The following is a 25,193-nucleotide window of genomic DNA, read 5'->3' on the forward strand; positions in this document are numbered from 1 at the left end:
AGGAGAACCCTGGGAGGTACCAACCTGTCAGCCTCACATCTGTGCCTAGGAAAAGCATGAAACAAATCCTCCTAGAAGCTATGGCAAGGCACATGGACAACAGAGAGGCAATTCGAGGCAGCCAGCGCGGCTTCACCGAGGGCAAGTCCTGCCTGACCAACCCAGCGGCCTTTTATGATGGAGTGACTACATCAGTGGACAAGGGAAGAGTGACAGATGTCACCTATCTGGACTTCTGTCAGGCCTTTGACATGGTCCCCCCAAAACATTCTTCTCCCTTAATTGGAGAGAGATGGATTTGATGGGTGGACTGTTCGGTGGACGAGGAATTGGTTGGATGGTCACATCCAGAGGGCGCTGGTCAACTGCTCAACGTTCAGACAGAGACCAGTGACAAACAGTGTCCCTTGGGGTCCATACTGGGACCAGTACCATTTAGTATCTTCATCAATGGCATAGTGGGATCAAGTGCACCCTCAGCGAGTTTACGGATAACACCAAGCTGAGCGGTGCAGTTGTCACACCTGAGGGAAAGGGATGCCATCCAGAGAGACCTGGACAAGCTCAAGTGGGCCTGTATGGACCTCATGAGGTTCAACAAGGCCAAGTGCAAGGTCCTGCACGTGGGTTGGTGCAACCCCAGGTATAAACACAGGCTGGCAGACGAAGGGATTGAAAGCAGCCCTGCTGAGAAGGACTTGGGGGTACTGATGAAAAGCTGGACAGGAGCTGGCAGTGTGCACTCACAGCCCGGAAGGCCAACTGTATCTTGAGCTGGATTCTAAAGAAATACAGCGAGCAGATCAAGAGACTTGATTCTCCCCCTCTACTCCACTCAAGAGACCCCACCTGGAGTAATGCATTCAGCTCCAGGGCCCTCAACACATGGACACAGACCTGCTGGACAGAGTCCAGAAGAGGAGGGCCACAAAATGACCAGAGGCTAGAACACCTCTCCTATGAAGACAGGCTGAGAGTTGGGGTTGTTCAGCCTGGAGAAGAGAAGGCTGCAGGGAGACCTTATAGCAGCCTCCCAGTACCTAAAAAGGGCTTGTAAGAAAGATGGGAACAGACTTTTTAGCAGGGCCTGTTGTGATAGGACAAGGGGTAATTGTTTTAAACTGAAGGAGAGTATATTTAGACTAGATACAAGGAAGAATTTTTTTTACAATGAGGATGGCGAAACACTGCAACAGGTTACCCAGAGGTGGTAGATGCCCCAGCCCCAAAAACCTTCAAGGTCAGGCTGGACAGGGCTCTGAACAACCTGATCTAGTTGAAGATGTCCCTGCTCATTGCAGGGTGGTTGGACTAGATGACCTTTAAAGGTCCTTTCCAACCAAAACTATTCTATGATTTTAAGTATTGCAACATTTAAAACTAATTTCCCATCTCTTATGACATATCCAGACTGTTTCTTCCATCACAAGAAAGCACACAGCTTGATTGCTCAATACCACTTCGGTTCTGTCAGTTCCTGCATATGCAAACATGAAAAAAAATTAAAAGGAGGTACAAAGGGCCATAAATATGTTTCTTCTGCATCCATGAGGGATAAAGTCTAAGCATAGCATTAAAACAATAAATTCCTAGATTCTCTAGGTCACTCAGACATATTGTATGTGTCAGTACTGGGCACTCATTAGAAGACTTCAACACGTATGTTTATAATATAACTACTGTGTAAATGCATGACTGTCTAAAAGGAAAAAAAAGAGCATCTTACCTTACTTGACCCACCACTACCTATTTGCTTTAACATCGTATAAACTCTTCCTTTGATACGAAGACATTCATGTGATGGTAGAGAAGCTGGAACCTGTGTACATACAGAAAAAGTTAAGAAAATAACTCTTAGTATACATGTAGCGGAGCTTGGTAGAGTTCTACTTTTTATTAAGTTAATCCGCTTTCAGTTGTCTTGGTCTTTCTGAACCAAATAGTGTAGTGAAGTTACAAGTTTAAATGAAAGCTAAAGATCCCCATAGCAAAAGTATTTTTATACTGATCATCACTTGGCATGTAGCATCATCGAACTCTTATAAAAGATACCAACGTTCTTCACACTGGAAGTCAAGAAAAGGGTGTTCTTTAATAAGGCTTCTCAGATCATTGGAGACACCACCTTCCTTAGAGATAATATTGGAAACCACATTCTCTAAACAGACTTTCAATCACAGGAGGCAACTAAACTTCGAGCTGCACTCAAATCACCTACAATTTTATTTGAAGCTAACTACTAGCTAGTGGACTTCCGTGTTATAAAGCTGAAACAGCCTGCATTGCCTGTAGCTGCTACAGCAAGCTGTAGAACGGCCACGAATTTTAAATTTTAATCCTCTGGTAGGAAGCATAAACCTATACCCCAATTGCTATCTACAGTTGGGAAGATTCCTACCTGAATGTACAACCCATCTAAGGTAACCCATTTTTACACGATTTCAGGCCACTAAAAATAAGCATAATTTGTGAAATCTAACAAAAAGGAGAAGGAATGTAATTCTTCATTCTTCTACCTCCCTCAAACTCCTATAGTTTTTTAAAACACACTGCTTCTTTTTATGGGTAATGCACTGTAGTGGGCTGTACACCATTAGCAAAGCATAGCAGCACAAAAATAGCGACTCTAGTTCTTGCCTCTGTAATGAAGTAGGATCTGAAAAGGCTTAGATTTCAGACATAAAGGCTTCAGGATTTTGACACAACTGAATTGATTTTTCAAACACTGACTTATTTTACCTAAATTCAGATATACATATGAAGAAAGTTATTCTGAGAATAAGCAATACAGACTACTTTCCATTACTCATCTAGAAAGATGAACAGCAACTTTAGATTAAAAAGATACATACATTTAACCTAGTAGTCTCCAATGAAAATATGTACTGAAAAATGGTAGACGACAGCCTGAAATTACCTGCAAGCCAACTTGATTTTGAAATGGAGTTGCTGAGGTACATGGTAGCAAATATGGGAGCTGGCTGTAGGAAGCAGAATTTTGACATCCTGGTAGGAAGTTGCTCTTTACAACTGGTGTTCTGAAACTAAAGGAAATTATGAACAACTTGTATTTTTTTTAAAGATTATTCTAACAAAGTTGAAATCTTCAGTGCTTCTTGGAAGTTAAACCCTACTGACCAGTAAAATCCCAAGCCTCTGCTACATTCAACAATTAGCATTAAGACCACTTCAACTTCTTGAAGTAGAAGTACACTTAAACTGTAACATACTTGGGAAATATTTCTTCAATCAGTAACTAATTAAATCCTCATCTTCAGATACTAGCCGACACTCCCACAAACCGGAAAATGAAAGCACTATATAACTAGGCTAGTTTTCTTTAGCTTACTGTTCTTCACTCAAAACCTTTTTAGATTGAGACTTTTTACAATTATGAGATTTGTTGGTTGTTTGGTTTTTTTCTTTTGAGCGCTTTAGCTACACTTTATACAAGCAGAAAGATCATGTGTAAGAAAACTAAAGACTGCAAGAAATCCTTTATGTTTTTGATTTATTTCCTTGATGTATCTACATGTACTTAATTATATTACCAAATATACTTTTTTACCCCCTTCACAGTATTTACAGAAACTGATGCTAAGATCAGAACCGGAGAAGTATTGATATGCCTATGATTTTTTTATACAGAATAAAGTAACAAGTTTGGAAAGAAGTCAATACCAGTCAAAAGCATGGTTCTCTCTGAACACAAAAGCACTGAACAATCCTGCATATTTACCGATCTCCATGTCATCAAAGTTTGAAAAAAGCAAGACCAGAACCTATTCAAGGACTGCTTTTATCGAGCTCCATCACGAGACGATGTACTTCGTTCACTATATGTATTTAAGTTCTACAGCTACAGACAGAGGTCCTATCAACAGGTACAGCGCTTATTCATCATACAGCCTTGATGTACGATTCATCCTAGAGACTTATGAAAATAGTAACCATACAATTAGAAAGATTTATCAACTTACGGACAGGGGTTTATGCTTAACTCAAGACTGCATGGATAAACAGATGCTAGCATTTCCTAACCCGAGAGCTCAATTACACAAGCCTCTAGATTCCTTACACTTTAAATCCCACAGATACTTGTATCATGGGAACCAGACTGATATACAGTTATCAATGTAAAAAGCTTGTCAGCCACAAAAAACAAGGCATCTGAAATAAATGGTCATGTAGCAGGGATCAGAGAAAGACAAATGCTGTAATAAGGGCTTATTAATTTTATCACGTACTTCTAAACGCCAAAAAGCTAACAGGGAAGACAAGAGCTCCCCAAATGCAATCTGAAACTTACAAGTCAGACACTTGACAGTGTTGGAAGCACTCTGAAATCTTCTTTGCTGTCTGAACAGAAGAACTTAAGAAACCTTGCTAAAGTCTAGAGATTGACTACTGTTCATGAGGATGCAGGTCAAAGTAGCTTACCAGTCCATATAATCATTATATGTGGTGCTTGGTGTTCCACAAACACGTGATGGATCACATTTCCTAGAAACAGCATCTGGTGGCGATAATCCTTTTGAAACAGGATGACTAGATTGTTCAAGGCTTGATTGTTTTCCCTACAGAGGGCAAAGTAAGACATTATTCCACATAAGGAGCCACGGTCAGGAACATAGAACTCTTCTTTTTCAACATGTAAAGGCTGCTGCAGTTAAACTACATATTCCTGTTACTTTACCTCTCTGTAGCAGCTTTTCTCTGTTACTTCTTGAATTGGCTGTATTTTTCTGGCATTAACACAGTTTAGTTTAATCTGATCCAACTGCTTTCTATAGCTTTCACCAGAACTAGATTGTTGATGTTGACTTTCCAGACTCCTTGGCTCTGGTATCTTGAGCTCCTGATGCTGGACTCTATTTTCTGGGGGGGGGGGGGGAGGGAAAAGTCAGCTTATTGAAATACTTGGCATTTAGTTCTTGAAATAGTTTGACAGATTTGTCCCAGAGTTTCTAGAATAATTTTACCTCATTTTCTACATCAGAACAGACAAACACAGCTGACTTACTGGAATCAGGCATTAATATAATCTTCAGGATTCATATTTAGTTCAGTGTAATAACATGGCAAATTTCTTCAAAAATCTTAGGATACTACTATAATAATAATAGATACAACTGTTTCCTTCAACACACAAAAGATCATATTCCTAATATGTACTACAGCATCCTGGGACACCGAACAGGTTTATAAAGCATTGAAGATAAACCTATTGCAATACTTCAAATTAGAAGTCTGCTGTCTGTGACAACAGGCAACCTATAAACCAGTGTGACGACTGAAGCCAGAGGCATAAAGGGACCAGACATGCTCCATCTCATGGTTCTTTTTGCAGAGGTAATAGCACATACATTGAACTGGTGGAATATCACAGAGCAGGCTGCAAATAGCACAGCCTAACAGTTTTCCTTTACCTGCTCATTCAGTTCTCTTTTCAAATTACTAGAAAGCAGTATCCCACACTAAGCAGTTCAGTACAATTCAGCTACCAAAGTGCTGCAGCGGGGATTTGTGTGGGTTTGGGGTTTTGCTATTTTACTATTTTTACAGGTACCACTCAAATGACTGGTTTTAATTAAATGCTCCTCAGTTACAAGCAGACCAACTTTTTTACTTTTTGAAGAATATTTTGGTTAGCAATGTATTTTTTTAAAATACAGAACAGCAAATTCTCAATGCCTATTCTATTTCAAATTACTAAAATATGTATTAATAGTTACCTTCTCTTTTCATTGTATGACTTGCATCCATTTTGGTTTTGAGAGTTATAGTTGAATTGGTAGAAGTTTCTAAGCTGTTCTCCAACATCTGCAACCATAAGGAATTATTTATTTTTAAGGACTAAAGAATACAAAAAGCATCTTAAAAATAATCGAAGGAGATCCCAAGCCTAGTGTCCAAAAGACATTTCCCTTATGATAATTAACAACCAATATACCACAAAGCACATATGCTTCAGAAAACAGTGCTGGGTACACAAACAACTATTACTGATACTATTTTTAAATACATTAATAGTCTGAATTCCCATCATACAGTTCCCATAACTAAGACCTAAATGCTTTCTATTCTTGAACTTTCTTTTGGGAGACAGGGACAAAGGACAAGGCATGGCTCAAAATTAATCTCTATCAAAAGCCATAATTTACAGCTCCAAAGAGCACTTAGTGTATTCAGTTAAATGGACTTCACTGAATAGAGTACTTCCCATGATAAAGCTCATGGCTACAGCTGAAAGAGCTCCTGTAGTGAAGATGAAATCTGTTTATCCCCTCTCCATAAACCATGTAACAGATTTGTAACACCCCTCCACTTCTCCCATCAGATAAATTGTTCAGATAATTCTTAATTAAAAGAGAATCTTAAGAGATTTAAATCTCTGATTATCCATAACAATTTTCAAATTAAAAGCTGCAATGAACATTTCTATTCACAAGTAACTACTTAGCATAAAGGAAAATTTTACTTTATTTCTTTGAGTTGAAAAAAAGTGTTATTTTCCTTCCCAATACAATAGGACAGCCAGGTAGAGCTCCCAACACCTGCTTTAAAAAGACTGAAGTTACCTGTAAGTCTCCCAGGTCACAGGAATCACCCCTACTAGATTTTGGTTCTGATGGTGGAAAAGGTGCAGTGAAGGCTGTACATTTGGAGCCAGATATTTGCCTATTGAAATAACATTGTTAATTACATCACATGCCAACGTATAATTTCGTGATTGCCTTTTGTGAACAAGATGAAAGAAGCAGTTGTGTGAAGGCTTTTGGCTAGAAGTTTCAAATATACAGAAAAGTAGGTCCACTCTGACAGCCAAGTGAGACACAAGAAAAAAAAAGATCTGTAACAATGCCACCATCACCTTCTGAAATGACAGATAACTTAATTGGTTGTCTTCATTAAAAAAGCCAGTAATAGGCTACAGCTAGGATCCTAAACCCCAATGATGTGTTCCAAAGTACATCTTTAAATACTTACAGACCACCACTATTATGTGAAATACCTTATCCCACCACTTTCACAGGTTTAGAATATTGGGCTTTAACTTCTGAGAAGCTAAGTAAGCAGCTTTTACTCTTTCTTTATGTATTTCTCCCCAAAGTTCCCAATTCTGCATGAATTTAATAACACAGCAGTAAGGAAGGAAGAAAGTTAGCATAACATACTTGATGGCAGGGAGAAGCTTTCTCCTGTTTAATTTCAAGCTCCACTAGAGCCAGGTAACATATAGCAAAGTGCTATCTTAGTTAGCAGAGGATTCCACTGCTAAATAGTTATTCAAACTAACATGAGCATAACCACTTCCTTAATATATAAGATTATATCTTATTTCTTAAGATATAATCATTACCACATGTGTTAAAAATGAGGATTTAGAAGTCTTTTGGAAGTTACAAGACTGCCTTATCTCTAATTTTAGAAACAGGAATACAGAAATGTAAAGTTTTTTCAAACAAAAATTATTTTGCCTTGGTCTCCATTTCTTTTGAGCCTACTGATTAGCCAGAACAAGAAATCGATCTTTGCATGCTTTTGGTTATTGTAATATCTACTGCAACTATGGCTATTTGTCAATAAGCTTTAGATCGATTTTAACATTCTTAACATCTGACATTTCCACTATCCGATAAAAAGACTGTTGTAAAAAAAAAGTATTAAAATCTGTTATGCTGCAGTAAACCAAATAACCATACCTCTTCATAACACTAACTGGAAGTGGGACATCCATCTTCTCCACATCATCACCTGCATCAGTTACTAGTGTAACTGGAATCCTCCCAAAGGGGCAGGCCTAAGAGCAAACTGAAAGTTACCAGATGTATAAAGCAGAATGAAAAGTTTAAGATTTTGAAGCAAAACGTTACACGTTCTACCTGGTTAGATTTGTTTAGTGGTCTTAATGGATTGTGGTAATTAACTAGAGCATCAAGTTCCTGTGACTTCTCCCTGAAGACAAGAAAAAAAAAAAATGCCACAAAACTGTGTTTGGTTTTAAACAATGTTTTAAGAAATTAAGTAAGTTCAAGCCATTACCCAAGCAAATGTCTGGTAACAGTAGAAGAATTTTCACCAGAATCATTCCTTTTTATGTTTTTGTGATTTCCAGCTATGCTCTGAAGTCCAGGCTCTTGTGTACTTGATACTGTAGGCAAATTAGTTAGAATTATTCAGATAATACTGCAGACTGTATTTGTTTTGAAAAGAAAAAATGTTCTTTTAAAAGCAAAAATTAAAACCACATAATTTGCAGTAATCTAGTATCAATGACATATCACTATTTTCTACTGATCTAATTATGTAAGACACTAATTCATGTAAAAAAAGAAAAAACCCAAGACTTACAAGCAGAAGGAGCTTTCCAGAATAAACATAGAATGGCCTGTAACAATTGTTAAATACATAAGCTACTTGTTTTCTACACAGCTATACTTGTAAACTATGTTTAAACACATAAAAGGGAGATTAAAGATGTCCAAAGACTATCCAAGCAATTTAAGTGAAAAACCTCACTGTTAATCTTATCTTCTTATACAGGAGAAGGAATGCAAGCACCAAAACCATTGGTTTAAATAGTATCTTGGGGGAGTGAGGAAGAAACCCACGCTTTCAGAGCAAGATGATTTTCCAAATCTACATTCTGACAATAAACCTCCGCTCCAAAACAGCGTCATCCAAAGGATGCTTCCACAGCTTGCTCCACAGGGATTCCCCAGGAGATTTCAAGCTGCTTACATTTGGATTCTTTCATTGTTCATTCCAATTATTTATCAGAAGGATAAGGACACCCACACCTAAGTAGCTATAATAAATCCTAAATCAAGCATCAAAACCTAGCCTGTTTCAGAGCTAGTATTTCAAAGATATAACTGTAGACAACCCTTACAAACTCCCGGCTACTGCAGAGACCCAAGATATTGATCATATCCCTGGACCCGTCCTCCTCCTGTTGAACCTTGCTTTTGTGCTGACTTCCTTTATGTGTATTTTATTTTGATACAACTTTTTGTGCTGTCTCTGTTATGTTTCTGTAGATCTGGATTTAAAGCATTTAACAGGTGCCTGCCATTGCAAAAAGCTGCCATGCAGCTTTTCCAGTTCTAGTGGAAAGTATAAAAAAATAGCAATCACAACATAAATAGGTGAATCTTCCACAAGCATATCTTCTCATTTAGGTTTTTCAGTACTGTTTCTGGAAGGCTGCATTCTAAATCCCTAGAACTACCTACTGTGGCAGAGGAAGACAGAAGTCAGGGCATCAGAATTACCAATCATCAATTAAACACTTTTTCTCCCTCAGATCCTCCTTCCCCCTTAGAGAGGCACTTTAGATACAGACAGCTTTAGTCATTAAAACTCTAAGCAGCTTCCCATTTTCAATTATGAACATGGCTTTCATGCTGACAAATCCTAGGCTGAAATAAACTCCAGTATCACCTCCAAACTGACAGGCCACAGGCACACTCCCTTCTAAAGCCAACTCTACTAACCAGCTGAAGAATCTACTAGCTCAGTGAATTGTTATCAAAGACCTTTTGCTGGTTAGTCTACCTCAATGTGCTGCCAACACAGCACATATAAATTCAACGGAATTATTCTAAGCAATTAGTTGGGGTAGCAAATGTGAGAGTGGTCACATGACAAGCTGTGCTCTACTGTCAGGTCAGAGAAGATCAAGGCAGGTAAGAGCCAACAGCTCATCTACCAGCCCCATCAATCTAGTAGAGAATCTTGCTCAGTTATTTAAGATCTGGCAAAAGCTGTATCAAGTTGCATATTAGCCTTGAAGTGACACATCAATTTCTAGTCACATATAACTTGACTTCTGGTTCTGTGTACTGTAAAGTACATATGAAATACATTTATTTGAGAAATAATTCTAGAACCTCAAAACCCCAAATAATCAGCTCAGGACAACATGGTCATCATCCAAACTATTTTTGCCTAGAAGTGAAGGTCACTTCCCAGAGATGAATAAGCGACCGCAAGTCAGAACACACTAATGCAAATACATCAGCACTTTTGTAACACATGAACTCATGTTCATGGGCAGTTACTACATACAAAAGGTAGATTAGGGTATATCTGAATAAAATATCTTACTCCACAATGTTCCCTAAATGAAGGCTTAATGTCTTACATTATTTTCCTGACAAACCCTTTTTAAAATTTAAATTTATATCTGATTATTCAGATACATATTTTGTATTGTGGAAAAGATCTATTTAAGACAGAGGAACATGGATTTTAAAAAAACCCAAGAACTAAGATACTATACACTATGATCTCCTACATCACAGAGGCCTTGTTTTCCATTAGTACAGGAAATTATTTACTCTACCAATAAACAGAAGAAATCACTGCTATCCACAGCCTCTCAGGAAATCAGTTTAAGGACTTTTTTTACATACCATTTCTCTTAACATTTTAAAATCCTGGATCAGTTCATTAAAATTAATTTGATTTTTATTTGGAATCTTTGAACATCCCCCTTCTAACTTCAGCGAGCAGAAGCCCAGACTTCTGACAGATCAACACTGCAGTACTACCTCTATTTAGTCCTTAATTTTTTGTAACCTACTTATGCCAATAAACCAAATATTAACTTCAGTTACATAGAGAAGTGCTTTAATGTATAACATAGTTCTAAGCTTTTGTTTACCTAACACTGAACGTTGTTTTGAATTAGCACTTTAGCAATCCAGTACCATCACCACCTCACACATCCCACATTTTTTTCCATATACACAGAGACATTTGGTGGGGTTTTTTTTGCCCAAGCCTGCCACTGGATTCTCACATCCAGTTGGTGATCTACAATACTTCTGTTCTTTCACAGTCTGATACAGCCTATCTGCCTCATACTTCTCATGACTATGGTTGGACTCTGATCTTAACAGTCTTTTCCAAACTAAATTGCTCTAAAATGGTTCCATGACTTCATTTAAATACTAAATCACTTTTTCCCAACTAATCATGTTTTATTGCACCTGGTATGTTAAATAGATTAGATTGCTGTGCACGAATGAAAGACATGCGAAAGACAGGCAAAAAGGGAATTAAAGCAAAGGCTTCTAGACTTGTGGCACAGGTTTTATGCTTGTATTACTACACTACAACTGCTTAATTCCTGTCAACAGCTTTCTGAACAATCTTTTGAAGCTATGAAGGAATGCATTCATACATAACAGCACATCTGTTCTCAGATAAAACTTTCAAAAGCAGCTCTTTAAATAGTAACGTGAAACAAACAAGACAAATGCCTATACACAAAAACATTCTCTATTGCTCTAGAAGGACCATATAAATTCACTTAAAGACAAGTTCAGTGATTTAGGCCACATACATCCCTGTGTTTTAGAGTCTAGTGTTATTTACCTTTTAAACTTATCTTTTAATAGCTGAATTAATACTTAGCTTATTTAAATACCTGATGTTACAAGCTCATACAGATGAAAAACTAAGTAAGCCCATTCCTCCCCCAAAGTTCACTGCTTCCTAAATGGCAGACAGGGTTTTGCCATGTATTATTTCATAGGTATTCCCTTAGCTTTACAGCAAGTAAAGCCAATAACATGGCAGAAATTGCACAATCCAGGAAGGATATTCCACAATATATTCTCTTGTGGCACAGTACATCAGGTGTGGCACTTAAAGAGGTCTATATCTGATTAACGGTAAACAGAACAGACCCAAAAATAAAAGTTTACTAAAAAACTCAATACTAACTGTAAGTTAATGCCATATTGTAAGTGTTGCCAGATGTTTGGGGTTCCCCCCCCCCCCCATAACTAGCATTTCACACACAGGTTGATTCAACAGGAGCCAGCCGTATCTCAAACCACGTTCATGAAGACATATCCCCAAGGAAATGTACGTGAGACATTTTGCCACGATCTGTCCTTATACAAAGGAAAAATATGGAACTGTTAAGCACCACTCTTGGAAGAGTTAGTTACATGCACTTAAATACTGAAGTCTAATCATGTTTTCCAAATTTCTCTCGAAAGCTTCACAAGGCAACCATTCCCTTATTGAAGTTACATACCCAGCAAACAGTATCAGTTATGATTTATGATACAGTCAAGTACTTCAATTTTGTACTGATAAATACGTGGGTTTCATCCATTTGTAAAATAAATATAAGGTTGAAACTTAATTTTCCTAGATTTGACTTCACTGAGGTGATTGCCAGAACTTCAGTCTGCCACAAGATAGACCTCTAAGTAAACTATCTGTATAGTTTAGTCTGTTTCAGTTCTAATTCTTCTCTACCACCAATAGCTCTTACTTCACACTTTCAGCTGTAAGTTTCTATTACAAACACCTAACAGTCAGAGGAATGCCCTCTGCAGAATTAGAGAATCTACCAATTTATGGCTTCTGCAAACTACAATCACTGCACAGAAGATGGAGCCAAGTACTGAAGGAGTAAGATCGAGAATATAGATATGTCCGTTTTAGACAACAGCAGATTATGAGGTCTTATGTAGAAGGGACAAACATTAAATAGTTTTCAATCTAGAATTACAACATTCATAAACTCCACCAACATTAAGAAACTGCAGTTACCTGCTAAATTCTCCTTCTCATCTGAAAGCAACTGCTTTTTTTGTAAATTAAAGTTTCGTAGAGCAGTTTCCAGCATTTCTAGTGGAACAGCAGAGCACTCCACAGCTTTCTGAAGGAGCTGCTTACACTTCTTCACATTTCCTAAGTAGAAAGGCACAGAGAAATCAAGGAAATAAACAGTTACACTGGGGCAACACATTTAAAGATGTTATCACATTCATGCCATCTTACATTCACTTTGCATCATTCTCTGAAGCCATCATTCATTAGGCTTCCCCCACTTAGATATCCACTTTAAGAATACTGCCTGAGCTAGTTACAAGCAAGTCATGCAAAGTCAATTTTTCACATGAAGTTGACTACAGTCACAAAAATTGCTTTATAAAACTCAACACTACGTTCTCAGTATTTGTTTAGTGCTATAGGAACTATAAGGAAATACAAAGTAAGTCCTAGAGTCCATTTTTTTTCCTGTAGTATCAGCAAGGAACAACTACCTTTATGGACTTCAGTTTCAATCTGACGAGATACAAACCTTTATCCTGTATGTATTAAGACATCTTTAATAGATGTAATAAAGTTAAAAGCAGCTGCTATTAAATCAAACATTACTACAGTTAAAAAAAGAAATTAAAAGGAAGGATATAGTTTCATTACAGTTTTACACATTACTAAGTGCCATAAACAGAGACCGAAGAGAACTGGGCAGGGGGGGCTGTTAAAATATATTGAAAGCATTCAGTTTAAATGTATAAGCGTGTACACATACAGGTATTAAACATAGGAGTCAAGTAAGGAAAGTACACTGCAACCAAAATCTCTTCCTTGGTTTAGAGAGTTTCAGGGCAAAAGGATACGATGTTTTGTTATAGCTGTTGATTTCATTCCTCAGTGCCAAAACAGCAAGATGTAAACCACTTCTTGTATGTGTCTCATACATGTATACTTAAGTATTTCTTACACGATATAATAGTATTATTTCAGAGCTCCATGATGTCTCCAGCACTCATAACTCCACTGATAACTGAAGTTAGACGTCAATGTCGCCTGCAGTTCAGACTGGGAAGGGGAGTGGGGCGCATATATTAAGAACTTACACTTAAGTAACCTGTTTTAAGGATATTAACTGGATGTTGTTTCACACTGAAGCAAGGAAACACCAAAATAAGATTGGATATGACTTCTTTTAAATTCACGTGGTCCGTATTTGTTGTGACTTGTTTTTTAACCATATAATCAAGTACTACTTCCCTCAAATCCTTAGCAAGTAGATAGGCTTAGCATTTCTTTAAGAATCCCTAACCTGTGTTCTTCCTCTGGCTATATTTAGTAACCACAGGTCGCTTGAACAAGACCTGCTACTCAAAATGAAAGTAATTCCTCCTATATTATGTGCCTCAATAACAAAAAACACAATACCAGAACACCTATGTGAAAAATTAACTGCTCCATCCCCCTTAATAGACAAGGAACCAAGGCACAAGAGTAAAGTCAGAAGTTATCTTTGAGTTTCAATCAGTCCACTTCATCACATACAAAAAGCCTGAATGATCCACCTAGGCATAACATTTTATATACCAAAAGTAGTTTCATTTACAGTCATGGGTTCAGAGCAATTCACAAGCAAATCTTGCTTCAAGTACACTACCCAAGGCACACCAAACTTGAGGAAGAGACAGCTCCTCATCTGACTGATTTAAATGAAGTTGTATTCAGCATTTAAATAAAACAGAATGGCACCTTTATTGTGTCACTATTTTCAAGTCAAGAATAATCAATTTATAATGAAAGCAGTCAATTTGCCAGCCATAATTTCAGAATTTTGACTTGAGCTTCAGCTCACAGTTTTGCTCAAAATGGGGAAGTCTATGTATAATTCACTTTTTCTTCTTAACACAAAGGGAAACACGCATTAATCCAGAAGCAACTGGCAGGCATGCCAAAGCACTGCTGAAATCACTGGGATGAGGAAGTAGCAAAACACTACCTTCCACCTTTCCCTCTGACCTAAGCTGGACATACGCAGTAAAACAGGAACAGCACTCTTAAAGGAACAATATAAACTCCTATGTTTAGTCCCCTTTGAAGCACCCAGCAGGGACACTACAGCTCCATACCCGTCACCAAACATTAATTAGACCAGCTCAAGGATAAAACATATCTGAGCACATGCTGGAGATAAAAATCAATCACAAATAGCTTATTCCTTTGAGATTTGGAAGGTTCATTTTAGGTTGACTATTTGCTATCAAATTAAGAGAAACTATTGTACAAACATTCCATCGGTACAACTCATAAGTAATTGTGATACAAGGATTAATTTAGTCATTGGTAACCCAGTGGTACCTTTTCTACACTTTGGTTAAACAAAACCTGTTGTGTATGAACTTATTTGACAATATATTTATTACTGCAGTATTACTGGTTTATTATCTTTTTTAATAAGCATACAGTGTTCACTAAACAAATCAGCTACCTTTTATTACTGTTTATAAGTTCTACACCACAAGTTCATATTGGAACAAGACCAGATAACAGATTCATCTGACACAAAAACATGGAGTTTCAAGTCAAATATGCAATTTTTTGTCTTCCCCTCTGTGTGGAGGAGTCCTACTTAGATCCTTCTTCCATCAATTAAACACATGCCATGTATTTCTGAGGGGAATTTCCACAACCTTTCCTCCTCCACTACAAATAAACTTATTAGTTAAAAAAAACCCAGAAAGCCTAAGACAAATTACTATTTACTTACTGATTTTATTGAAATTACTCTTCTTCATGAGACACTTTGAACATCTAAAAGGCATCCTAATACAGTTTAAAAAGTACTGGACCAAAAGCCTATTTCCCACTGGTAGTGGTTTTGTCCATAAACAGATGTAAACAAAGAGGAACATCTAGTAAGACGCATTCAGAATCCACAGTGTAGAACAGACAGTTTATTGTAGTTAGTTTTGGGGAGAATTTTTCATACTAGGCAATATACAACAGCTTGCATGGTACTGATAAAATCCATGAAGAAAAACAAACCACAAAAACTTCAAAATATATCGACCAAGGCTACTTGGTTCAAAGAAAACTGCTTTCATGGAAACTGCTAGTCTTTCTGATAGAGCAAAGCTGTTAAATGGAGGAGATAAACATGGTGACAGATGATTGCTCAAATCTACCACAGAAAGAAAATTAAAGACATCTGAAAATATGAGCCTGTGGGTAGGCAGCACAACCCTGCTACCATGTGCCAAGGCCACCCTCCCCTACACACAGCAGAAAGGAAGCAACGTCAGCCCAGATGAACTTGGAGTACTGGCCCAAAGTGTTGAAGACCTATTGCTCTAGATATATTAAAGTATAACTTAATAGTCTAGAGGGAGAACTGGAAAAGGAAAAGCAAGAAAAAACCTCAGGAGTTTACTAAGTGAAGGGAAAAGGAAAAAAAGAACAAGTGATGCCAAGGCAATCATTTATCACCTCCTACCAGCAGGCCAATGCCCAGCCAGTCTCCAAGCATCTGCTGCTGTGGAAAGACTATTCCTCCAGGTTTTTTTTACTGATGATCATGATGCTATATGGCATGGAACATCCCTTTGGTCAATTTGGGTGTCCTGGTTTCAGCTGGGATACAGCTAATTTTCTTCCTAGCAGCTAGTACAGTGCAGTGTTTTGGATTTGGTATGAGAACAATGTTGATAACACACTGATGTTTTTCTTGTTGCTAGGTCATATTTGACCTAAGACAAGGACTTTTCAATTTCTCAGGCCTTGCCAGCAGGGCACAAGAAACAGAGGGGACACAGCCAGGACAGCTGACCTGAACGAAGCCAGAGGGGTGGGTATTCCATAGCCTATGTCCCAGCTGCATCCCCTGCCAAACTCTTGCCCACCCCCAGCCTTTGGACAGAGGAGAAGGCAAGCAAGAAACAGAAATCATTGACCTTGTGCAAGCACAGTTCAGCAGCACACCAGTGTTTTAACTGTTACCAACACTGTTGTAGTCACATGTCCAAAATACAGCATCATATGAGCTGTTAAGAAAATTAACCCAACCCAAGCCAGATCCAGTACACCAAGCAACACTATAAAGAAGGGAACCTTAAAGAAGGAAACCAGAATTTAAGAGACATTATCACCCTCCTATCAGAATGGCTTCCCTAAAACACTGCTGTGTGGCACCGTGTGACAGAGACTACCATTCTGTTTTGGATACTGACAAACTGCCCCCCTGTTCGACTGGAACATGACATCTATGGGACTGTCAAAGAAGTCAGTCCACAGCATTTGTGAGATAAGATATGAAGCATCTCCACTCTCCTAACATGTACGTTCAACAATGGAACAAGAAACAGAATCAAAATCCAACTGCTAGCTACTTAAGAACCTGAGCGGCAGGGGGGAAATTTAATTGGACCAAATTACAATTTTACAGTGTATTTTGGTTTAATAAAAAAGAAACAAAGTCTACAGTTGCTCTTTGGAAAGAGCAAGAATTTCTTCCACAAGCAAGCTGAAAATAAAGGGAAACTACCACTCAAATTTGAGCACCATTTTTCAACAAAGCAAAAGCCTTACTCACACCTCCCACTGCAAGATCTAAGCTTAGAAAAAGAACAGATATCACTGCCAATTTTCACCTTGTTTGAACATTATTTCTAGAAAGAAAATATACTTAAGAACTATGCGCATATTTTTATTAAAAAGCGAACACATTCCTGTTAAATTTCAATCAAAAAAGAAAATCTAGCTTTTTCTTTTTCTGCTTTAAAACCTACTCATTTCCTTGCAAACTACATAATAGAAGTTTAAAACAACAAAACCCAGAACACAGAAAAGCAACACCAAACAAGTTTTTCTACATACCTTGTGATAGCTCAAACTGTGCAAAAGCCACATGGACAAAAGCAAATCTCTTGCAGTTCAGTTTGGCCAGATGAAATTGGTCCCGTGCCTCCTCTGGATCTTGAAGACTGTAAAGACAGCATAACAGTAGTTACACAAAGTAAAGACCCTAAGTAACAAGGATGAAGTTCCATGTGCTAAGTGATGGCACTAGATAATTCTGGAAAAGCAATCCATCCATAGCTGAAGTTTTCCCTCTTTCTCAGAGTCATCAGTGAAGTACAAATAAGCAGAGTCTTAAAAAGCTAAATAATTGTAAGATATTAACCTGATCCTTTCCAAAAAACATAATGTATTGAAACCTGACGAGAAAGATTGAGGACTCATTCTTTGTCCCTGCTTAAATTACTCCTCAAAATATGTATATATTTTCCCTCAGAACACCCACCTGTAGCCCTCCCAAGGTACAGGCTGACGTATCTAGAGTAAAATCTCTGGATGCATCCACTTCTGTACTAGGGAGATTGCAAGGCAGGAGGACAAGGAAAAGACTGCTTTAGAAACAACAAGCATGGAAAAGTGTTTTGCATTAATCAAATCAGAAGAAATGTTATATACACTATTAGTTATATCCTGCAGCAATATGGTCACAAAGTTTCCAATCCATTACATTAAAGCAATACCGAACTAAGATTTGTTAGAGCTCATGAGCTTTTCTACATTGAAGAGCTTCTGCAACTGCACTCAAATTGTCAGATTCCCTTAGAGGAGATGTAGGTAACTGAAGGAAGTTGTTTCTGTTGCTACATCTAGAATACCATACCTACAGAAAACTAGGACACAAGCATTTATCCAATAGCTACCTCTATCAAGGGTTCTATGGGAACAGACTCTTACAAGACATAGGGAATTCATTCCGTTATTCCCCATACTCCCAGACAGCACAGTCTTATCAGTTAAATTTGGTAGCACAAGGTGGATTTAAGTGTTTTCTGCAGACACGCCACAATCAGTAATGGCAAACGTGGTATACTTCAAAAACGTGCCACAAAGTCCAGACAAGATACTCCACACTTAGGTTTCTTTTCTTTTACTAGGTTTTAATCCTAGTTTTACATTCAGCCATAGATTGCTAAGTTAGGAACTGAGATACTTACACAAAGTACACAAACATTTAAATATTCTAAAGGATCTACAGCTTAAGTAAATACTCTTCAAGACACAAGACACCCAAATCTATGACTATGAAATAAGTTAACATTACTTTTCAATGGTCTCCCTTCCCCCTTTTTAATATTAAAAAATTTATTTTAACACTTCTTTTCAGCAAAATCCATAATCAAGAAATAAATAAATTTCTTTCAAAATCCCACCCTGGTTCAACAGGTAAACAAAGGTAGCACTTAGGAGTGGGGACAGTGAAAAATTTGACAATGGCTTAAGACATAAGTACAGAAAAATACAACACAAAGCTAAATGGAACATATTTCCAGTAGAAATATGTGGAATTAAGAATGAGAAAAGTTTCTACCATAGTTTAGGCATCTTACTGGACTCCAGTAAGTTTAATAAACTTGGCTATGATCATCCAAAGTGACAGGACAAAGACTAACCCATCTCCAGGCAAAGTCAGAGTAACAAAAAATTAAGCTGTAACATGAATTACATTCCCTTACAGAGGTGTATTAAATTTTAAGTTCCTGTAGAAATCAGCAACAACTCTGACAGTACAAGACCTAAGTTAGCAACAGGCATCAAGTGCCACACACTTGGTGGCACTGTGCTACAGCCAGAAGCATTACATGAAAGCAGGCCTAGCATGGTTAGTGTGCTATATACAGATAATCACAGATGCAGCTGACTGTTCACGTTTGCCTGTTTCAGAGTGTCCAACGGTTCTTCAAACCACCTCAGTATCCTAATACATCAAAAGGTTTTGGCATAGTCAGATGGCAGCTAGAGAAGATACCAGTACAACGCAGGTCCAGTGCCAAGAAAGGAATAATCCAGCTTAGATCAGAAGAAAAGCATTGATGCCGACACTAAAATCTCAAGCTGTTGTCACTGCTTCTGAAGTTTGTGATGCTCTGTTGTACTTTTCCTGTTAGGTGGAACTTTTGGGAGAACAGCAAACAGAACCCTACTGAAGAGCACCCTTCTCCCAAAGACACCTAGAAAGTATTAGTTGGAAGCCTGTGCTGCACAACTTCTGTTCTGAGGAAAAACAACTAACCTTCAAATAAGAAAACCTTCTCTCAGCATCTTTAAGGACAGGAGCTCTTTCTGGAGGATGTGCTTTACTCCACTTACACAGAAACACCTTAGTTCTTCAAGGTACTAAGGATTCATGGCAGGTCTTGCTCACTCCTGCTTGTTTCTCAACAGTAGTCAGGCAACTTCCATTCTACACTTTCAGTTTACACTGATGCAGCAAGACCCATGCAAATGCTATTATAGACAAAAAAGTAAACAACATCATCCTGCAAGATCAAGCCACCTGCCTAAAAGCCGAACCGGAGGACACACAAGAAACAAAAAGACCAGCTATATTCACTGGAAGACCACATGTTCAACTCATAATAGTTATGGATTGCTGCAGTGTTAAAACAGAGCCTTTCAATATTTGCTACAATGCTATTTCAAGTGATAAAGGAAATCCTTGCAAAAAGAAATTGGTTTTGTCCCAAATTATGACTGAATAAAGCAATAAATGACTACAATCAAAACTAACTTCATCAGTACGGAAGTATAGAATGATGTTCTGAGACATTCTTCCTACCCTACAGCAGCTAATTTAATGTAGCTGGGATGAGTCTTTCCTAGCAAGGGAGAAGGACTAGCCAAGGACAGACCACCATGGTTTGACTAGATGGATTAGATAGTAGCAAACCGCCTACCTCACAGCCCAACTATAGAAGTCCACATGGAAATTAATCCTAACTTACAACATAAAGTGTAATATACAGATTATAGATACCCAAAGTTATATCAGATCTCACCCATACAGCTTCTTTTGAGCTGAAGTATAACGCTGAAAATAAAGTGCCTCATGCCGTTTCCCCATAGAAGCCAGAAAAAAACCCGCATGTTAACATCTCTAAATCAAATACCTCTGAACAATCATGTTTATTACCATACACAAAAAATGCAAGTACTGTGGAGACAACAGATAAGCTGACTAGCCAAAGCTGCTCAGTTTCAAGAAGCCTATATGAAAACATCCACACTCAAAATAATTTGTTGCAGAAACCACTAAAAAAAACCCAAGCTATTTTTATCATCATTCAAATGCATGATTCTTAATTATAAGTTCTTATATTGAAATTTATACTTACGCTTTCAACTCGGCAAATCTCACAAGGATGCGAGCATAGCTCTCATCTTCACTATGCTTTTCTGCAGGTAACGCAGTCACTGCTTGACTGTAACGACCAATGAGTGTATTCAGCAGGTTAACGTCCATCTGAGGAATACCCTTCTTCTCTAGCCGAAGCAAAAAACACAGCCAATCTTCTGGATTATTTGTCAGCATTATCTGATTAACAGTTCCCGAGTTATCTAACAGTAAAACAACAAAGAAGATTGATTCAAACTGCAGCAAACATGAACAGAGGAAAAAACTTTTTATAAGATCTCATGTAAGATGACTAGTAGTTTAAGAAAAAGTTAGAGCAACACAGTTAACTAAAACAAGGAGAGATTAAATGTATTTTGTGGTCATTAATATTAAAGAAATGTAAAATGTTAAACTTAAATCCTTTCAGTTAATGGTTCTTTTGTTAGGTTAAGAAATGTTGTTACTCTGGTGTCAACTGTGCAAACACACATACCTGTTGTATCAGCCAAGATTTTAGTACAGTTAAGCTCATCTGTGATGCTGTCTTCATTTCTGTACTTGTTTTTCAAGTCTCTAACTCTATTCATGATTGAAGCAATTTGTGGCAACCCCCTTTCACTTAAGTCATCTTCCTCCATCTGCAGACACAAGGTTAAAAACCAATTAAGTTACTGAAGAAGCCTGTTGTAGCTCACCTGAATTGGAATTACCATGAGAAAGCCTCTCATATATACTTTGCAGCTTGAGACTCAACCACACTATATAACACGAATATTCCATTAAGCCTTTGTCAAGACAGTTACACAAGTGAACTTCTTAGCAGAAGCCAACTTTGATGAACAAAAAGAATCCGTACTTAACTCATCTGCCAAAATACTAGTCCATGCTTCACAGTAGCCCTTTCCAATAAGGTATATCCAATGTTTGAATAAAATGGAGGTGGGATATGCTGCCTGAATAGTTATGTCTATTGCATTAAATCACAATCCCAAATCCATAGATTAGGATGGCTAAGAGGCAGTCCTCCTAGCCACAAACTCCTGCCACTTCTCTTGAATAAACAGCAACAGAACAAGCATTTGTCAAGACTTCATGGTGACCTGGCTCAGGGACAAATCCCAGCAGAAAACTACATAAAGGGAGAGCTTTTACCTTTTTGCGTTATGTTTTTCCTGCTCTCTCAGCTGTGTCACCATATGGAAAAGAGAAAGGAAAGGCAAGAAGGAGAGACTTTCATTTGATGACACCTGTAAGGCTGGGTTAGACTACCTTAGATGTGTCAACCTACACGCACACCTTGTTTAAACATAAACACTTTTCATATGGAAAGAAAACTTGATAGTATAAACTTCCAAATTTGAACAATATTTGTTTTTTCCATCACAGGTATAACTTAAAAGTTGAAATCAGGACTTAAGAGATACTTACAACCCATCTTTTAGCCTTACTTCCTCTTTAACAGCATGGTATTTTTATTTAACATAACACATGTTTAATTGGACAGTGAGATGTGGTCTGAAAAATACAAGTCCGTCCTTGCTATGCCTCAATTTTACCATTAACATTCTCTAAAGCACTTCAATGAAATGCAGTGCACTTATTTATACCACTGAGATTCTAAATCAAGCATTCTGAAATAGTTACTTGTCGTAGTTCTCATTAACTTCCACTGTTGCAAAATTTTACCACCTAGATGTCTATCCAAAAGGATTCATTCTAAGCAATTACCCAAAGACAAACCACTGAAAACAGGTGAACCAGTAGGCATAACAAAATTACTACATTACATCACTTGTAATAAATAATATTCAATTTTTGTATTAATTCCTGGCTAGAACGTCTGCTTTACTAAGGAATACAATCCCAACACTGAAACTACAAACTGATGGTGGAAGGGCAGGCTAGACAGAAGACACTAATCAGAAGATGAGTAAAGTACACAAATGAAACACCAAAGACATCTGCACAGTTTCACTAAGCATGTGCAGGTTGGGAGAACCCTAAAGCAAATCTGTGTACTCCATCAACTACTAAGAATTATGTCCACATAACTGGAGTAATTTGAGGCTTACAAAAGAAAATATTAGGAACATTAAGACAAAACTATGTATAATTAACATATATGTATATATATTCTATAATGTCTGTGTTCAGGAAAGGCAAACTTTTATGCACATTTCCAAAGAACAAGCCATATCACTTTTTCAAAGGATACAACAGCCTCACTGACATGGGTGGCAGCTTACTAATAAAAGAGAACAGTTTTCTTTACTCAGAGGCATGCTACACAAACCCCTCTCTGTATGCCTACATTTGACCAACACTTTGCAAATTCATTCAATTATTTTATCTAATTTATTATTTTTATTTTATTTTATTTTTCAGGCTTATTATTCAGGCTATCCTGAAACTGGCTCTGTAAACTGCTCCATCTTTTGGGGATCACGTTGCTAAAAGTTACATAGGCGATTACTGTAGCAAAGACTGTTCATGTGCCAGTTTAGCAATGATATGCATTTACTTTATAGGAAAACACACATTTGTCTCTTTGTAAGGAAGATGTTGGTACATGTTGCAGTTTTGCCTTTTCTAAATGTAGCAAAAGGGGCTACAGGAACTCAGATACTCCAAATCTCCTCTTTACGGGTGTGAATATCCTTAAAGATCTGTCCTTGAGCTGTACCCATCCCCTCAAAGTACAGATGAAGTCAGCTTCTCCAGAACCTGAAGCACCAAGATCCAAAGTTTACCTTATGTTCAGTAATACCATGATCCCTTATTACAACTGTAACTGCTAACAATTCCCAGATGGATTTTGTCATTTTAAACACAATATTTATATTTTCATCACCAATGTAAAAGGCTCGTTATCCTTTCTGTAGTGATGGCTTGCCAAATGTACTAAGAAAAAAGTAATTTTCTGTATAAATTTCATCTTAACTCTCATCAATATGCATCCAGCTTACATTTCTGGTGTGCTGCTTAACTGTTCAAGGTTTGATGCGTACTATATGGAGAAAAACTCTCTGGAAGAATGGATATATTTTTTTTACAAGGCAAGATGGATGGAGGGTCAGGCTATCTCAGATGATCCCAAGAATCCAACAAAGGCAAGAAACATAGCTCTCCATCCTGAAGAAGTTCCTGTGTATCAAAAACAGAATGGTTACACATTGAAAAGTAAATTACTATCAGTATACCCTTGTAAGCTTGACTAATCTCCATGACACCCCAGAAATACAGTTATCATTAAATCAATAAAACTGTCTAGCTAGGAACAAAAACAGAACAAAAATGCTCAAAGACTACTTTTGGACTGAGGGCAAGCACTTCTGAGTGTGTCAGCTTATGACATTTACAGATAAAAAAATGCACTAAGGGCATACTCACTTTATTGTCATGATTTGCAACTAATCTTTCTACTCATGCCAAAGTACAACCACAAGCAAGTATTCAGTCTCATTTTGGCTTAATCTGCTGTATGATTACTTTTAAAGAAAGCATTTGCCATGAATGCACTTCAAAGAGAGAAGTTCAAACTGACAAGATGGCAAAGAGCTAGAAGAGCAACATGCCATTATATATGCGCTCAACAGGAACTCTGCTCTTAACTGCAAAGCTACATGGCAGCACATCTGAGATTTAGAAATCCATACAGGAAAGGAAGTTAGGGACAGGGAACCAACAACAGGGAAAATATGTATGCAGACATCAGACAGAACTACCTCTAAAAAAGGCATAGTAGTTTAACTTCAGCCCCTCATACAGATCCACTAAATAGAGAGCCAAGGGACAGAGACTAGAAAGCTGTGTATGTTGTAAATGGATAAAGTGGCAGTACAGGCTAGCCATAGGATTTCACATGTAATACACTCAAGAGCATTAATAATAAAGAGAAACAATAGCATCCAGTCTTGAAATAGTGGATTTGCTGTCTTACACTATTGGCTCAAATTCTGAATAGAGCCAGATAGTTTTTCCTCAAATGCAAACTTTGAGAAAAACATGAAAATACTTTTTAAATTATTGAACAAAAAGGTACACTTCCTACCTCTGGTATCTACTGACATTTTGCATCTGTCTATCCAAGCAGGTGTAGAGGGCAGCAAAAATTTTTTAGCAAGTGCCCAAGAGCTTGCCTGGCTTTTTTCCTCCCAGCAACTTAATTTCTTTTACTAAGCTGATCAATGTTATCCTATTTACCTGTATTTTCCTTATATCTCCACACCATTGCGGCTATACTGTTATCCTTAAATATTTGTTTGTTAACTTTAGTAGATGCTTGGAACAGGCAAACTACATGCTGAAGTCCTCCACTCTGTGTAGAGGAGGTAAAATGCCACCTATCTCTCTAAATCAGAAGCTTTACCCACGCATATGTTCTCTGACATTTTCCCTTCCTATGCAGAAGGATCACACACAAGAGGGAAAAACT

General features: G+C 37.6%; 1 protein-coding gene across 1 annotated transcript in view; it reads right to left on the reverse strand.

The window, feature by feature from the left end:
- Positions 1-24,915, reverse strand: part of TTK (TTK protein kinase) — a 35,251-nt gene extending 10,336 nt beyond the window's left edge. Inside the window, exons 1-14 of the mRNA XM_080388150.1 lie at positions 23,725-24,915; positions 21,252-21,396; positions 20,757-20,979; positions 17,443-17,549; positions 12,583-12,723; positions 8,047-8,155; positions 7,887-7,959; positions 7,707-7,804; positions 6,582-6,681; positions 5,736-5,856; positions 4,697-4,878; positions 4,441-4,577; positions 2,918-3,044; positions 1,727-1,819 (exon numbers count right to left, since the gene is read on the reverse strand). Of these exons, the coding sequence (XP_080244276.1) occupies positions 1,727-1,819; positions 2,918-3,044; positions 4,441-4,577; positions 4,697-4,878; positions 5,736-5,856; positions 6,582-6,681; positions 7,707-7,804; positions 7,887-7,959; positions 8,047-8,155; positions 12,583-12,723; positions 17,443-17,549; positions 20,757-20,979; positions 21,252-21,396 (1,656 nt within the window). The 5' untranslated portion in view covers positions 23,725-24,915. The remainder of the gene's footprint in view (positions 1-1,726; positions 1,820-2,917; positions 3,045-4,440; positions 4,578-4,696; positions 4,879-5,735; positions 5,857-6,581; positions 6,682-7,706; positions 7,805-7,886; positions 7,960-8,046; positions 8,156-12,582; positions 12,724-17,442; positions 17,550-20,756; positions 20,980-21,251; positions 21,397-23,724) is intronic.
- Positions 24,916-25,193: the final 278 nt, after the last annotated feature.

The sequence above is a fragment of the Falco punctatus genome, assembly GCF_963210335.1.
Source record: "Falco punctatus genome assembly, chromosome: 5".
In the NCBI taxonomy this organism is placed as follows: domain Eukaryota; kingdom Metazoa; phylum Chordata; class Aves; order Falconiformes; family Falconidae; genus Falco; species Falco punctatus.